This window comes from Protomyctophum bolini (assembly GCF_963924005.1).
Source record: "Protomyctophum bolini genome assembly, chromosome: 8".
Taxonomy (NCBI): domain Eukaryota; kingdom Metazoa; phylum Chordata; class Actinopteri; order Myctophiformes; family Myctophidae; genus Protomyctophum; species Protomyctophum bolini.
In genome coordinates, this window is record NC_137869.1 from 7,813,041 (window position 1) to 7,830,557 (window position 17,517).

General features: G+C 41.9%; 2 protein-coding genes across 2 annotated transcripts in view; both read left to right on the top strand.

Moving 5' to 3' along the window:
* Positions 1-3,459: 3,459 nt before the first annotated feature.
* Positions 3,460-6,518, top strand: LOC308319412 (uncharacterized protein). The gene is made up of 3 exons (XM_080769477.1): positions 3,460-4,386; positions 4,666-4,779; positions 5,297-6,518. Exons 1-3 carry the CDS (start codon positions 3,618-3,620, stop codon positions 5,389-5,391), a joined length of 978 nt encoding a protein of 325 aa, XP_080625603.1. The 5' UTR covers positions 3,460-3,617; the 3' UTR covers positions 5,392-6,518.
* Positions 6,519-7,609: 1,091 nt separating this feature from the next.
* Positions 7,610-17,517, top strand: part of psmd1 (proteasome 26S subunit, non-ATPase 1) — a 55,107-nt gene continuing 45,199 nt past the window's right edge. The window contains exons 1-14 of the mRNA XM_080769701.1: positions 7,610-7,757; positions 8,348-8,391; positions 8,648-8,721; positions 9,730-9,899; positions 10,465-10,673; positions 12,030-12,173; positions 12,746-12,972; positions 13,524-13,584; positions 13,847-13,972; positions 14,923-15,011; positions 15,252-15,330; positions 15,452-15,625; positions 15,898-16,009; positions 16,723-16,919. Of these exons, the coding sequence (XP_080625827.1) occupies positions 7,742-7,757; positions 8,348-8,391; positions 8,648-8,721; positions 9,730-9,899; positions 10,465-10,673; positions 12,030-12,173; positions 12,746-12,972; positions 13,524-13,584; positions 13,847-13,972; positions 14,923-15,011; positions 15,252-15,330; positions 15,452-15,625; positions 15,898-16,009; positions 16,723-16,919 (1,722 nt within the window). The 5' untranslated portion in view covers positions 7,610-7,741. The remainder of the gene's footprint in view (positions 7,758-8,347; positions 8,392-8,647; positions 8,722-9,729; positions 9,900-10,464; positions 10,674-12,029; positions 12,174-12,745; positions 12,973-13,523; positions 13,585-13,846; positions 13,973-14,922; positions 15,012-15,251; positions 15,331-15,451; positions 15,626-15,897; positions 16,010-16,722; positions 16,920-17,517) is intronic.

Sequence of the window (17,517 nt, forward strand, 5' to 3'; positions counted from 1 at the left end):
ATTGTATATTTAGTCAGTATCAGCTATACATTTGGAATAAATTAATGAATGACTGAGTTTGAACTGACTCCACATCATGGAATATGTCTTACTTGAATAAGCTATGTTAAAAAGTTTGCAAAGTGTCCCATCTACCATTTTTATGCAAATGAGTGGCTCCATTATCAAAATAATCGATTTTCACTATAGCTCAGCCAATATTGCACTTAAATGAACAAATAAGGTGTATAGACCTATGTTTTGAGGGTCAAGGATCTCAGTGAAACTATTCTTAAAGTGACCACATGTGCCCGTGGCATGCTGGTGTACAAATCAGTGCCGATTAAATATCTATCTCGTCGGCTTCGACACACACACACGCCAACACACACAGAGCGATGTGTGGATAAATCACTGAGATTTGGGAAATGTGTTCTGAATGGGCCTGAATATATGTGTGTATGCTGCAACAATGATTTCATAAAGTGTAGTTTAGTTTGAACAGGCAACTAATGTAGTGATAGATTAATTGAATGGGCCTGAATAGATAGATAGATAGATTTCTTTATTTTTGTGTCATGCACCAAAGGCGCCCAGCCCACATGGGCTTACAGGACACACCATATCATTGCATTCAATATTGCATTGTGTACAATAAACAGATATGTTTTGTTGATATTCCCTTTTTTTTTTTACACAAACAAAAGATTCCACTTCATGTTTCAGCTGTGTTTTTAAACTCAGTAGTGTGCCCTGCACACTGCGCACACTCGCAATTGCAGCTGGAGGGCGACGCGACACACACACACACACACACACACACACACACACACACACACACACACACACACACACACACACACACACACACACACAGAGCGATGTGTGGATAAATCACTGAGATTTGGGAAATGCGCACGCAAGCACAGAATGCACGGCGTTACACATACACGATGTGATTTGGGAAAAGCACTGAAAGAACAAACGATGCACGGGCGTGCAAGCGATTAAGCACGCACAGGCAAATGTTTACACACACACACACACACACACACGATGTGATTTGGGAAAAGCACAGAAAGAACAAACGATGCACGGGCGTGCAAATGATTAAGCACGCACAGAAGCACGCACAGGCAAATGTTTGGAGAAGCTGAGAAGCACACGCATGCAACATGCTGTGATGACCTGTTTTGGTTTCTTTTGCGTGACTGCAGGCTCGCAAACGTTTGGCGTGTGGCGTGTATTGAGAAAGTGCGGAGCGTTTTCGTCGTGGCATGATGTATTCCAGTCCAGTTGTTGGCGGTGGCAAGCATGAGTCTTGTTTGTTCACTTTGTTGTTCACGTTGTTGTTGTTGTTTGTAGAGTGGGCGAGTCCGTTTAGTAGTACAGTGGGTCGGTCACACACAGCACAGAGGAGCAGTGAAAGGGGGAGGAGGCTCTGTGCTGGTGGAGAGTTTGGCAAACATGACGATTTTGACGTCACAAAAAGTTGTCCCATGGGATCGTGTGGTGATGTAAAACAATATTTATAGAGTAATTAAGACATTTCTTTCAATTAAATGTAGCCTATATGTATTCTGGGAGTGTGCCGAATTTATTTTGCATATAGAGATGTGTGGTAAAAGTGTGGTTCGGTCGGAGAAAGCTGTTGGATAAACGGCCACTGTGCTTATGTACCCCTGTCTATTAGGGTAGCAGGATACTGTACTGCACTCCTTAGTATTGCACTGTACTGTAATGTTGTCCTCTGTACTGTACTTTACTGTACGTCTTTACTGTACTGTACTGTACTGTTGTTAGTGTTGTTATTGTTTTTTTTCTTATAATGATTATTATTATTATTGTTATTATTATTACATGCATTATTGTTCTGATGTGAGCTTGTTTGTAAATGAGTGAGTTTACAAAGAAGTTTATTGTTATTATTATTATTATTATGATTATTATTATTAGTATTGTTATTGTGATTATTACATGGATTATTGTTGTGATGTGAGCTTGTGGCTGACTCACTATCTAGAAAATAAAAACATGGCACTTCATTTAAAATAGGTTACAGACCCCTGTTATATGCGCTTGTTTTGGGATTATTTTTATAGACCTATTTACTTGTTTCTATGAGACATGGCAACGCCAACAGCGCAGCGAAAGGCATCCACGTCTTTCTCTTGTGAAATGCTGAGATTAGAAACGACCATAATTATTTCATTTCTCAACCTTTAAAAAAAATAGACATCTCCATAATCCTTGGGAAGTGTGTGTAGCAAAAGTAGTCGGCATTGTCATGGTTGAAAGTATTCATGCAACACTGACGCTGCCTGTAAGCTGTGTGATGCTAACGCGCTAACACCGTTAGCATGGTCTGTGTTGGTCAAAGGAAAAAGGATAGATATGAAACTACTGGCCAAAGTGTCATACAAAACACAACACCTAAAATCGGAATGTGATGGTGACCTATTGAGCACAAACAGACAATCATGATTTGCTTGCTGGACCTATAATTAATTTATGTGCATTACATTTCCACCTCGCACATATAAATCAAAAGCAAGATGGATGCTAACGCGCTAACACCGTTAGCATGTTCTGTGTTGGTCGGAAAAAGGATAGATATGAAATTACTGGCCCAAATAAATGTCATAAAAACACAACACCTAAAATCGGAATGTGATGGTGACCTATTGAGCACAAACAGACAATCATGATTTGCTTGCTGGACCTATAATTAATTTATGTGCATTACATTTCAACCTCGCACATATAAATCAAGCCACAGTGCAGTCAGAGAGTAGTTCACAGGTCACACACAGGAGCAGTGAAAGGGGGAGGGGACTTGGGATGGCAGTGTAGAGTAGGCACGACATTGAGGGGTAGAAACCATCCCGGTCGCGTGGTTGATCTAACGCGTGTGTCACTGTGAAGGACTGGCCCCATTAAGTGAACGTAGTTGGCGTAGTAGACGGCAACATGACGATTCTGACGTAGGCTGTTGAGGTTGAGCAAGAATAGCGTGTTTCAGAAAAGTAATATTTAAACAGTAAAGAAGACATTTTTGGCGAATGCAATGTAGTCTATGTCTTTTGTGGGAGTGTGCAGGTTTTTTTTTGCATAGAGAGATGTGTGGTGGAAGTGTGGCTTGGTCGGAGATAGAGCACGAATGAACGGCCAGGTGCTCATGTACCCCTGTCTATTAGGGTAGCAGGATATACTACTGCTAGCCTAGTAGCCTCTACCACTACTGTCTATCATGGCTATGGACCAGAGCTAACTGTCAACATCAACATCTCTATTGCACATAGCACATTTATTAACAAGTCTACTCTGTCCTGTCTTTATTCTTAGCCCTGTATGACCACGCCTATACAGGCAGCTGGGTTGGCCAATAGGGATAAATATAGCCTTATCCTCATTCTGGACCCTCCCTCTGTCGATCCGTACTTCCTCCGACCCTGAGAAGTGAACCACTATCGGCATAGAGTCCACGGAGCAGGGTGGATGGAGTTGTCATTTGGGGGTCCTTCCTTGTAAACAACTACTTGATAGACGATCGCATCGCACAGCAGTGATTGCCTACGTTGTAATTACTCGACTGTACTGTAGTGGGAGTAGTCGTGGGTAGGCAGGCTATCTATATCATGGCGAGCAGCCCAGATGACACGCGGCACTCCGAGGAGGAATTCCAAAAGGTTATTGCTCAAATCGGTGGCAAGGAGAGGATTTATTTGGTAAGCAACGCATTCAGACCCGAGGAGGAAGGCGAAGCTGGACTGTTGCAGGAGTTTGTCCGCAGCATATTTCCAGCAGAAGACGCCGGCGCTAACCTTGCCAACAGCAGCAGCAATGGACCGCAGCTCCCTGAGTCTCCAAAACCCCCCGGTGCCGGTGATCATGTCAGTGAAAATTGCATTTGCCACGTCGGTACCAAGGCTTTGAACGCAGAGAGCGAAGTGGCTGCCGTGTCAACGAGGCCAATGGATTTGGCATTGAGAGCCAAGTCGGTGGGGGAGGATAATAAAGTTCAAAGGACCACAGCGACAAGCATTAACCTCTGTAGCCAGAAGCGAACAATAGACTGTCCGATCATAGTATTCCTGTTCAGGCAGGAGTTCCTCAAGGGGGGCTCAGCCTCAAACGAATTGTGCGTGGAAGAGATCTTGAAGGACGTGAGGGCTCGCACTAAACGCGCCGGTGCGCCGCCTGCACTGATGGGGTTAATACGCGCCGCGGCGGAGAGCGTCGAGACCACCGACTGCGTGGGACTCCTGGAGCGCCTGATCCGCTCAGTGTTTCGGAAACATTCTTCTGATGCAATCTGGGTCGGAAGTTTCATTCCAAAGACTGAGAGCAAAATACTCGCCATCAAGACGAATGCCTGCAAAGTGTTCTATTCATCCCAGACATCAGGTGTGAAGTGTAGGCCTAATATAAATCTGTCAAAGCGTTATCTTAGCACCTCTATGTGTGTTAAATACACTGACTAGGCTATATTGAATTATCATGGCTTTGAGCTAGTCTAATGTAGGTCAATTTATTCAACCATGACACTCACAAGACCTGTCATATTTGTGTATACGTTTTCCCAGGCTCGGGTGCAATGGACCACGAAAACAATAAGAGCCATTCATGAAAAATCTGCTCATATGGATGAGCTGCCAAATTAAATGTTTCTTATTGCCTTTTCAGATGATACCAAGGATAGAGGGAACACGCTTTGCTGGCCATTCCAATGCTTTTCCTTCGCTCTTCGAAGAAGACATAGTGGCCAAACCAATAGCCCTTCAACCAATAGGCGAAAAGGTAAAAGCACATCCTATTTGTGAAATATTTCCCTGCAGACATTCTGTAAAATGTAAAAAAAATATCCCTATTTATGAGTGTACTAATTTGCCTGAATAAAGAAGGCGCTGCAGCAAATCTGAAGAAAATCACACTTGTGTGAAGTGAGGGGTGCTCTTATCATCATACATCATCACATTCCGTGCTCAGCCAATCGAATCATCACATTCCGTGGTGTACACACAGACAGACAGACAGTCAGACACACACACGAGTGAGAGCCCCTCAAAAAGGCTCCAATCATTTGAGTTGCTCCAGTGCCTTCTTTATTCAGTTATGTGTCCGCTCCTGATACTGTGGAATATCTCATTAAGCCTGTACTAATTTTGCCATTGGTTTAAGTCATTTATGTCATTTCGGTGACGGGGAGATGCCCAAATAATATACTATGTCGTCCCAATTTAATAGAATGCTAGTCCCATTTTCCTTCACGTTAATACCGGTACTAGAACATAATGGTTGTGTGTTTGTTTTTCAGGTGACACGGGAAGCATAGAGGAGGGCATTCCTCTCAGAACCGATTCCTTGTCTCCTGGATCTGTGGACTGTGGAGCAGCTGACAGCGATAGTTAACAGTGCCACATAAGACTGATTTGCTTAACTTTCACCCTGTCACGTCTGTGTACTCAAGGATCACACACTGTGAAGTGTGAACATTTTGAGGATTCTGTGCAGTCGTCACATTGTAGACGGACATGCTTTAGGTGTTTTAGGTGTCACAAGACCTGTTCTACTAGATTGAACAATTTACAACAAACCACTTGACAAAAGCCTTTAGTTATAGTTTGTCAAAGTGTAACGTCACTCAAGGCAAAGGGCTGTCCTCGACTAAAGAATTTCTCTACTAATAATCATAGGAATTGGTTGACGATTGTTGTTCATTAACTGATTTAGTCGACAAATCTGTAAAATTGTGTTTGCTGCGTACAATCGTGCCGAAACAAGCCTTTTCAGGTTGATGACGAGGTTATTGAGAGAATAGACAGAGGCGATCTAATCGTACCCATGGGTGCTGGACAAACAACGCTGCAACAGGAAAGGAATAAAGTCCACAACACTGATTTTGTCTCTGCTCCTCTTGTTTATTTATTGCTTCATCTTCTTCAGGAATGATCTTCCTGAAGAAGATCCAGCCGGATCTAAACGTTGAAGCAATAAACAAACAAGTGGAGAACAAACCTTTCCTGTTATTGAGAATATAACATTTTAATATTGATTTAACATTTTAATATTTATTTCACTGAGAAATAATTCATTCAGCATTGAAACAAGTACAGTAAGTGACTAATCAACTAACACAGTGAGTCTTTGTTTGACTAAGACCAAACTGACTTAATCAGTTATTCGTCTATGACCTGATAACCCTACATGATCAAACACTATATCACACAACATTATTTAGCAAATAATGTTTCAGTTATATTTCACCCTATCCAGCAGCGGACTGAACTGGAGTACTCTTCCTTAAGGGAGAACTAATGGGCATACAGTATTAGAGACACTTATTTCAATGTTTACCTATGATGTATATGAATTTAGCCTATGAATATGAACTATTTTGTGCCTTTGATATTTGGTGTTGGACCTAATAAGCCTTGCCATCATAGACATTGACCATTCTGTTAATATGTATTTATGATTCTGTACTGGATACCATATCTTTTTTTTGTTTTGTTTTTTAATTCTGGAATAAACATTCAAATTGTGTTGTTGTAACATGTCAAAAATACCTGTGTGGAAGATCAATTACAAATGTCACACAAGAGATTTGAAAAAGAAAAAGCACAAGATATTAGAGAGGACTTAGTCTACTGATGTTTTGGGAAGATGACTGAGAATCCCAGAATCCCTACATTTGTTTTGGCAGTGAATCATAATCAGTTGCTTTCATATTCACGAAGCAGGATATATATGTAGGCTACATAGAACTTTCCTTATATGTATGTAAAATAACTATGATTGTCCAGATCCCATATGCTTTTAAATGTCTCAATGAATAGATACAGGATAGGTGGCCGGTGGGCACATTGCTTTAGAAATATGACAAAATATCAAACTGGCCAATAGCCAGCCCTATGATAGTGACTCTAGACTAGCTGTTAATAAACAGAGTTATACATTTAAATAATATGTAAAACAACTATGATTGTCCAGATCCCATATGCTTTTAAATGTCTCAATGAATGGATACATGATGATAGGTGGGCACGAGCTCTGCGTTGCATTTAGATAAATCCAACGCATTAGAGCTATGGAGCAGAGCTATGTGGGCACCATGCAGGTGGCAGGGACACCTGGGTTACACACCGGCATTCCGACGCTGGGCTCCTAAATATAGAATATGGGATTGCATTAAATATAGCCACCAATAGCCAGATATAGTATGATAGAGTGTTAATAAACAGTGTTATATATATATTTTTTTAGTAAAGAATAATAGTTACCACAATTTAAATGTGCAAGTGCTTGGATACATGATGGATGTTAGTTTTATGGTTCACTTCAGACCTATTCAGACAGTGCAGGACAGGTAAAACAACTGATTCATGCGAGATCGGTTTTAGAGATGCCGGTTCAGGGACCGACAGGATTTATGCTATATTTCTATATTTATCTTCAAACAAACAGAGGAAATACGTAAATATATTCGCCCTCTAACAGACTCGTTGAGAATGTGGGTGAGATTTAATGAAGTTTTTAATTATTTCCATCAGGCTTAGCATCGGTCCTCCAAACTGTGGGTCCGTTTGAGAGGAATTTACGTCGCTCGCTGCTAGTCGCTAAACAAAAAGCAAGCGTCAAACAGCGACTGTAATCTGGTGGTGCCACTCTTTTCACACACAACATTTTGTTTCTCCTGTGAGAATTTAAAAGCCCCAAAACGGGACAACAGTGGCGTTGAGGAGGGACTGACGAGCCAAACATGATAACATCCGCCGGTAAGAGATAGTCATTATATTAGATGTACGGTATTTATTTAATATTGTAGCTAGCGTTTTTGCTAACACCGCTAACGGCCATTGAATTAGCTGAGTCACACAGCAAGGAGTTCAGTTTAGCTAGTGAAAGACAATGAGTATTACCGTTACATTCCCAGAAATACACCGTTATTTAGTTGCTTACGCAAATACTCTGGTTTATTTAGATTTTCTTACTGTATATATCATATAAACTAAAGTTAAAAGCACTATGTATGTAGCAGGGTGACAGCAGCAGCACACCGTCACCGTTACAGCGCATTGTGTTAGCAACATATTTATCATATCCTAAAACGTTCACATATTTTGTGAACGTTTTAATATTATAGGATAAGGCTGTTGCTAACATAATGATAATGCTGCTGCTGTCAAACAACATACAGTATGTGAATGTTATAGTACAGGCCAGGGTAATGATGTTGCTGACACACTGAGCTGTGGCGGTCTGCTGCTAGTCTGTTGTTATGATTCACAGGACGGCAGATTATGATGCAATAAAGTTTGTTAAATTTGAGTAATTCAATTAGATAAATGCCTCACTTCTATTTCAGCTGGGATTATTTCGCTCCTGGATGAGGAGGAGCCTCAGCTCAAGGTGATCTTTTTTTTGTGTGTGTTCCCTTCCCTCCTTACTTCCAAAAACGAATAAAGGATTTTTTGGGGGACCTGCATGGTTTATGCTACAGTGAATTTATAAGTGAGACATTGCCATCCCCTCCCCACTACACAAAATATATCAAACCAGAATGACTGACACACACACACACACACACACACACACACACTCTTGACTCTACTACTAAATGCAAAGAAAAACAATGCTTGACTGGTGTTTCTGTGTTTGATTGCAGGAGTTTGCTCTGCAAAAGCTTGATGTCATTGTCAATGACTTCTGGGCTGAGATTTCTGGATCGGTTGACAAAATGTAAGTTGGCGACAAAAGAGTTAAATAGTTCTTCTTCAGATCTAGTATTCATCTATTCTCTTATCTGTGTCCACAATAAAACGTTTGGCATTGGCAGCTACTAGGGTTCAATCCCGGGATTCGGGCTTCTCGGGTACAGCGCACCGTGCGCACGTCATTTCCTGCCTGGGAAATGGCTTCGGGACAGTGTTTCCACACCTGAGCGGAAAACAGCGGCGGACAGAAGAAGCTGTCCGCAGCTTCTTTTCCGAGTTTTTAGACAGCTGGTGGATGGAAAAGAAGCTCCACCTCCGTGGCTGACTGCCGTGACGGACAGATTCCCGGAAACGCTCTCCTCCGTGGCAGTCAGCCGCGGAGGTGGAGCTTAATTTCCATCCACCAGCTGTCTAAAAATCCGGAAAAGAAGCTGCGGACAGCAGACAACGTCCGCGGCTCTTTAGTAAGTGTGGCAGCACCTGGACTCGTCCTCCTGGAGGTTGTTTTTTTCTTGTAGAAATGACACTAAAGGAGTTTGCACCCAGAGCACGTTTTTTCCCCTGATCTTTGAGTGGTCAAATATCCAATCTGAACCCTCCCATCATTTTTCAACATGCAGCGGCCGAGACTGAGAGAAGAACAGAATGCAAGAGAGGGGACGGCAACACACACAAACTGACAGCCCCAACAATACGCTATAATGATGTCCATATAGTATAGATTAGAGAATATATCCCCTTAAGCCTGGGTAGCCCAGGAAAAGGTCAGCCAGTACCCGGGATTTTAAATGAGGCAAATTCGGGGAAAATATTAAACCCTAGCAGCGCCAGCTACGAGTGTGCGACTAATCCGACTATACCGTCTTTTTCATTTTCATTATTAGTATTTATCCCGTTGACTGGCACCTCGCAAGGACCGGTGTGCTGTGCACCGTTTGATAACCTAGTATCCAAAAGGCCACAGGTTTTGTTATCAAATGTGTTTGTTTGTTTGGCTACTCTAATGTGAACTGTTATAATCTCCCGTTTTCAGCGAGGTCCTGTATGAGGATGAGTCATTTCGAAGCAGAGAGTTTGCTGCCCTGGTGGCCTCCAAGGTCTTTTACCATCTCGGGGCATTTGAAGAGTCGCTGAACTACGCTTTGGGCGCTGGGGACCTCTTCAATGTCACAGATGAGTCGGAGTATGTGGAGACCATCATTGGTGAGTGTTCAGACAACATGAATAATGTTGTATCTTGTCTCTTTATCTGGATTGTCGACTTAATTCATACTGTATATAGTTTTGTTTTTATATTATCAGATGTGATAATGCTTACATTTGGCTGTCTGTATTTTACCTAGCATCTCTACATAAACAAAATAAAAACTTTATTTGTACATGACTGATTTGATTTGAGAAGACGTGCACCTGCTCATGTCAGATTGACCCAACGCCCCTACCTGCCCCCTTGCCTCTCATTGAAAAATGAATTGCATGATGGCATGTCAGTCCCTTCCTTCCCATGTGAAAAGCCCCTTTAGTCTATCAACCTACAGGAATATGATGAACATAAATTAAAGCAATGGAAATGTAATGAAATGCAGCCCTTCAATAGCTAGCTCCACCCTCAACAGAGCAGTACTGACAGGAGTTTGATTGATAGACTCTGCCAACATGGCTTTAGTTTTTCTTGTGATTTTTAAGTTGCAATGATCTCGTGTGATTCTTTTCCCTTTAAACAAAAACAGTGTGCATTCTTTAATACTGTTATCTGTTCTTCTGTTAGCCAAATGCATTGACCACTACACAAAGCTGCGGGTTGAAAATGCGGAGATGCCCGAAGATGAGGAGAAGAAGACCATCGACCCGCGCCTGGAGGGCATTGTCAACAAGATGTTCCTGCGTTGCCTGGGCGACCACAAGTACAAGCAGGCAATTGGCATTGCCCTTGAAACCAGGCGGCTTGACATCTTTGAGAAGACTATCTTGGAATCAGTGAGTTGTCCTGCTTTCACCACCAGTGAAAGAGCAGCGTAGATTTTTAATACTATTGACAAGAATTCACCACATGCACCCTAGCTTCCCTATTCTGGGGCGAACAATAAACATTCAGCAAATGTTTTTGGCGTTAGTCCTGTCATAATTATTACATAATCGTCTAATCGCAATTATTTGAGATAATCCCAATTATTTTGTCATAATTGTCATAATTGTTTCCATGTTGAAAATGTGTCATACAGATACAGATCTTCAAGCTTACAATGCGTGACGCTGTAATGTTTTTAACCTTTTTTTAAGTATAAAAATAATGAATGTCAGTAATTTCTTCATTCAGTTATTTGTCATATCTGCCCTGTGCATTTTTTAATTTCCAGGCAAACAAATGTATTCTTTATGTTCCAATGTTCCCCTTTCTCTGCTTTCTACGATTCTAATCGTACCCTCTAGGCTAGAGTACTAAAGGTGCCACCTACGTACATGTTCGTACCCCCCGTATACACCATATATGAAAGCTGCGACCGTCAATTTACCTTTTAGTATTGCTCTGGTTGCTATGGAGAGCCTCCGCCCTCACCAGATATGGGATTTTTAAATACAGCTCCATCGATCTACATTATAACGGGATTTTAGCTTTGAGCGCTGTCCATGGTGAGCTGTCGCACATCCAGACGATCGTAAATGATTTGTGACTTTGTCTCGCATCGCTAAGGACATTTAACTGTTTATTACGAGAGCTAAGAGGTATGAGTTTACGGCTAACGATCAATGTCCTCACAACAACAGCCCCCACCTCACTGATAACCCGGAAATGAATAGTGGTCCACCTAGCGAGCAATAATGGAGTTTGATCACAATTATTTGTGACAATTAATTTGTAATTGTGACAGCCCTATTTGGTGTAGAGGGGAAAGGAGAGAGACCCTATAGAGCTACGGAGTCGCTCGAGAGACCCGGAAAAGAATTCCCTGTAATTCTTTCTCATAGACTTTTCAAAAAATATTTATTTAAAGATGTTTACGCCGCGGACAATAAACACAAAGTTTTGGGCCGAACAAATAATTAGAAAGAAGAAAAAAAATGTTGTTGTTGTTTTTCTTTCCAAAATATTGTCACGACTCAAGTACAACGCTTAAAAGGCCTTTAAATAAATACATTTTGATATGTCTATGGGGAAAATGCATTGGGAATTATTTCCTGGGCCTGGCGTCGTCATGAAAGTGGGCGCGACTGCGACGCTCTATAGACAATTGGGGGACTGTTTCATTTAAATACTGTATGTTGGGTTTAATTGGATAATCTTTCTCCATCAATCCTAACGCACTTTGACGATTTTCTCCTGTTCTCTCACAGACTGATGTAAGCGGCCTGCTCGCCTACAGCTTGAAGGTGTGCATGTCCCTGATGCAGAACAAGAAGTTCCGCAACGAAGTGCTCCGAGTGTTGGTCAAACTCTACATGAACCTGGAGAAGCCCGACTTTATTAACGTCTGCCAGGTAAAAACCTTCTGATGGAACTCATACTTGTTGTTTGTCTGCAACTGTGTTTGGTTGAAATAAAAGCAGAAAGGCGTTTATTTAGGTAAAAATAAACGTTATGCTCACATGGGAGCTAGTCTTTTGTTGCCAGATGGTTGGAGATCTCTGCCTGCCGATATGTAAATGCAAGGTACTGAAGTTACTAGAACAGCTGCGAGAATAAACTAACCTACACCTACTGCTTTGAAAACCAATCATGTCTGCCTCAACATGAAGGACTGCCCTAAAGATTGGGTTTTGCAATACTGTTTATTTAAAACGAATTGTTTCCACCCAGTTCTAGCAATGAAAGCTGGGACTCTGGGAGACTTTCAGTTCTTATTTAGCGAAGTGTTTTAGACTGTGAAATGATTTTGTACTGTGTGTTAAGCCAATTGGTAATGCTGTGTCTCTCTGTAGTTAAATAATTTTGGCTTCTCTGTCGCTGGTCGCTTGAACATCTTCCCCTCTACCCCATGTGTTTACTGGCATGCAACTCATCATTCTTTCCGCTTGCCCCTACTCTCATTGTCTTTCATCTTTCCCCGTAGTGCCTGATCTTCCTAGACGACCCCCAGGCTGTGAGTGATATCTTGGAGAAGCTGGTGAAGGAGGACAACCTGCTGATGGCCTACCAGATCTGCTTCGACCTGTACGAGAGTGCCAGCCAGCAGTTCCTCTCCTCCGTCATCCAGAACCTCCGCACCGTGGGCACGCCCATCCCCGCTGTGCCCGGCTCCACCAACATCGGCACAGTGCCCACCGCAGACAAGGACAGGTAGGCTGTGGTAGATGGAGTGTGTGTTCCTGCGGAGTGAGGGCAATACCCACATTCTGATTGGATTCCCACATAACCATGGAATGGGAAATGGCTTACATGTCCTCTAGGATTCTCCAAAAAGTGTCCTCCTTGAGGGGCGCAATACAATAATGTTTGTTTCGGGCACTAAATGACTACATGAGACGTCATGTGGCCAATATAAATACATCTTGTGACTGAATTTGTTTTATACAATAACACAATGTCTCGTAACGTATGTAATGGAAATTAATCGGCAATCGTGTGGAAGCCACGGTGGGCAACCCTCACTTTACACAAAAGTGTGATTTGTTTTGTTTGTTTTCTTTTTCAAGGAAAAGGATAGTCTTTTCTTTGTGCTGACTTCAAGACTGAAAGCTTGGGGATGTCGTTTGTAGTCTGAACAATAAAGATATTTAGATATTTCTTTAAGTGAGCGGCTCAGCTTTTCAGGCTATTTGAGCACTTCTGTTGGCCTACTGTGTCGTTATGAATTCATGACTACATACACTATGATTTGTGTGTTGCAGTGATGCAATGGAAATGGACGATAAGGCAGGGAGCTCCCCTGCTGGAAAGCCAGCAGACACGGTAAAACATGTTTATTAGTACAACACAAGGAATGTACTGTAGCACAACTGGTGTCGCCGAAAATATTACAAAAAGTTCTACATTATGACTTTACATTGTGGCATAAACTGATCTAAAAGCTCTTTCATTTTATATAGAAATAAAATACAGTATTTCTAGTTTTGAACTAGAAATTCGAATGAAATCTCATTTTGTTTAAAATATCCTGAGAAATTTGTATTGTACTGTTAATCCAACGCTCAAAATGACATGTTTTGCTAAGGATGAGCCCAAGGACCAGAACGCCAAGATGATCAAAATCCTTAGCGGAGAAATGGCTATTGAGCTACACCTGCAGTTCCTGATCCGAAACAACAACACAGACCTGATGATCCTCAAAAACACAAAGGTAAGGAAATGGCCTTATGTTGGAACTAAGTCGTCTTCATTCTGCATGACTGTATGTTGGATGAGCTAGTTTGAAATAAGGGCCATACTTTTATTTTTATTTTTCTTGAACACTTCCAGTGCGCCGGTATTTTTAAAAATACAGGCGCTAGAGTGCCCAGCAGATGAGGCAGATTTTACTCTGAAAAGCCCGCCTTCCATTTCCCCCCCAAACTTGGACATATAATCTTCCATTACTACCTTGCGCTGTCACATCTGATCTCTTGTCGGGCCGTAAACCAAGGAAGTGACTGGGCTGCGCCATGACACTTAAATGGACACTTTCTCTTCCTTCTCAGAGCTTCCTTGCCGTAACAAGGAAGTGAACAGCTGCACAAAACATGACTCAGAGCGCTGCACAAGGCGTTACCTAGCAATGGCCCAGTCAAAAAAATAGATTTTTGTGATCCGCTTTTATATCATTAATTAAAAAAAGACCCTAAGATGTCCTCTCACGTCATGGGCCCTCTACGGGTGTAATTATAAAGACGTGTGGAGACGTCTTGAGCACTGTAAGCTGAAATGGTACTCATCTTTCATATCTTAGCATTTTTGTGACAAATTTGAAATAAAGATGTTGCACATGTAAAGCCCTAACCACAAAAAGGGTCACCATGCACCTCTTGGGTCCAAACAGTTGCAAGGAGTTAACGCTAAAACCGTCTCGACCCTTTGGTGTGGTTTGGGCCATTGAATTCCATGCGTTGAATCACTAGTGTCAACGTGCAACAAGACACACCGCAGGGACAATGCTAAAACCGTCTCGAGCCTTTGGTGTGGTTATGGCTATAAAGACTCCTCTGGCTTATGTTCTGGTTTTGTAAAACAATTTGTAACAAAGGTGATTTGTTAAAAGTGGTTTCTGACTAAAATGTTTTACAATTTCCTTTTTTTTTATCATCCTCCTTGCAGGATGCGGTTCGAAATTCAGTGTGCCACACAGCCACAGTCATAGCCAACTCTTTCATGCACACAGGAACCACAAGTGACCAGTTTCTAAGGTGAGTCAAATATTAGTTTGGGGAGCATAAGAGGACACATTTCTACCAGCTTGGGTTGAAAAGTAACTTGTATATTTGCTCTTTTGACACATTTGTTAAGTTTAAAGCATAATGCTTACGGTAGTTGATGTCACTGAGTGAAGATGTTGAAGTTACAATATATTCACTTAATCAAGACTAATGATCGTTTTGTTCTGACGAGGCCCTACTGTTGCTAACAATGTTTGTACATAATCGCAGAGAAAACTTGGAGTGGTTAGCAAGAGCCACCAACTGGGCCAAGTTTACGGCAACAGCTAGTCTTGGTGTCATTCACAAGGTAATATTTACCTCTTATTATTTCCTTACAGAATGATTGTAACCAACAAAATGTTTAAGCTCATACTTTGGCTTCAGACGTTCTAGGTTTGTTAAAAATATGAATATAAAATGCTCCGTAGGGCCATGAGAAAGAGGCACTCCAGCTGATGGCTACCTACCTGCCCAAAGACACCTCCCCTGGCTCAGCCTACCAGGAGGGAGGCGGCCTGTATGCCCTGGGCCTGATCCACGCCAACCACGGAGGAGACATTATCGACTATCTGCTCAGCCAGCTCAAGAACGCCAGCAATGATGTGAGTGCACTGGGGGTGAAATTGTTCATTTAAATTTAAATTTGAGTCTCAACATCACAGCAAATAATTGTTTTTGTGATGGCCTGCTGGCCCATTTGTTTTTTGTATGTGCTATTGTGCTTCAAAATGTAAATGCGTGTCTTTGTTACATGCTAGGTAATCATGTTATCTGCTAGAGTAAGCAAGTTCAAGATTACCAACACTTTAAAAGAGAAAATAATATATTGTGTATAAAATATACATATTTAAGTTTGTGTCTTTCTATCTGACAGATTGTTCGTCATGGGGGTGCACTTGGCCTTGGGTTGGCAGCTCTGGGCACAGCCAGACAGGATGTTTATGACCTGCTCAAGTCCAACCTGTACCAAGATGATGCTGTAACTGGTATGTAGGCCTGGAATAAACTTTCCTTTACAGAACAACAATGCCACTTCATGATCACAGTTTTGCCCTTTTAACCAAGGCAGGAAACCAACCTTATTTTCATACTAGCCACAGTTACTGATGAATTTCAGAGTCCTCTCTGTGATGAGCTGGCACCCTAACAATGTGGCTAGTTTGATCAGCAAACCTACTTGCCAGTCAGGATCTTCCAGCTTTTGTCTGGTGTGCTAAGTTGGTTCTTGGAAAACTACCAGTTGTGGTTCTTCTTGTTGCCAAGCAACTATTGAAAACTTGATTAAAGGACACCATTCTTGTTCAGTTGAAATATTTGTTGTAGTGCTCTGCACTCCCAGTACACACTAAAGCTTTCACTGCTTCTGGGAGCAAGCTGCTGAGATCAGAGGAAAACTGACCTTTAATTCAGCTCTGTTTTCTGGAGCTTGACGTTTGCATAATATAATGAAATGTTGTGTTCTTGTCTTTGTATTATATTTCTTGGGTTGTCAAATTCCAATTAAATATTACACGGGATGGTGCATGTTGGTAGTCATGCTAGTAAGCGTGTACCGGTAATACACACATAGTAGTCGCAACTCACCCAGTGGATGTCGTACATTAATAGGAATGTAATGAAACAAAAGGAGGAAAAACTACAGTAGCCAATAAAAGCATGACCCATGTGAACCCATGTCTGTCCCTGTGTTCTCTCTCAGGTGAGGCTGCGGGCTTGGCTCTGGGCCTGGTGATGCTGGGCTCCAAGTCAGCCCAGGCCATCGAGGATATGGTGGGCTATGCCCAGGAGACCCAGCACGAGAAGATTCTGCGTGGGCTGGCCGTCGGCATTGCAATGGTCATGTACGGACGCATGGAGGAGGCCGACACCCTCATCGAGAGCCTCTGCAGAGATAAGGTGCTGATGGAACGCTCAGTGAACCTTTTATTTAAACAGAACCACTGTTGTATGATTTAAAAATAAAGACATGGTAGAGCAGGGAGAGAGGGCAACAATGTATTTTAAGATCAACCAGTTGATCCCAGGGAGATTTTTGGTTGATCACATAGCAATTCCATAACCCAGGCAAAAATCATCATTCATATTGCCCGCCGTCCAAATGGGACGAATGTTTCAGCCAGGATGATTGAAGAATGTTTGATGATATACTCTAAAATCATTTTGGGAAGAGATGAGAGAGAAAATACATTATACAGAATGGGATGTTGAATGGAAAATGTATTTGTATCAACAACTGTGCAAGATCTTTAGATAAACATATTCGTTTAAATGGCATGAAAAGTATAGTAATTTTTGTTATGGCATTAGCATCCCCCCCCCTTCCCCCCTTGACGGTGACAAAACAAAAGAAGTGTGCAATCCTTGGCACACGAGGCTCACAACTTTGATCTACTGACTTCTGTCCTCATAATGTGTAGACAACCCCATGTCAGTTTTCAAGTCTCTGAACTCCATGCCAGAAAAGGCCTGTAAAATGAACCAGACAAGGGAAATG

What these genes read in the sequence shown, in the direction of transcription:
- LOC308319412 (XM_080769477.1), top strand. Translation starts at nt 3,618, where the DNA reads ATGGCGAGCAGCCCAGATGACACGCGGCACTCCGAGGAGGAATTCCAA. An exon ending in CTATTCATCCCAGACATCAG is followed by an intron (nt 4,387 to 4,665) that starts GTGTGAAGTGTA and finishes TTGCCTTTTCAG; the next exon opens with ATGATACCAAGGATAGAGGG. An exon ending in TTCAACCAATAGGCGAAAAG is followed by an intron (nt 4,780 to 5,296) that starts GTAAAAGCACAT and finishes TTTGTTTTTCAG; the next exon opens with GTGACACGGGAAGCATAGAG.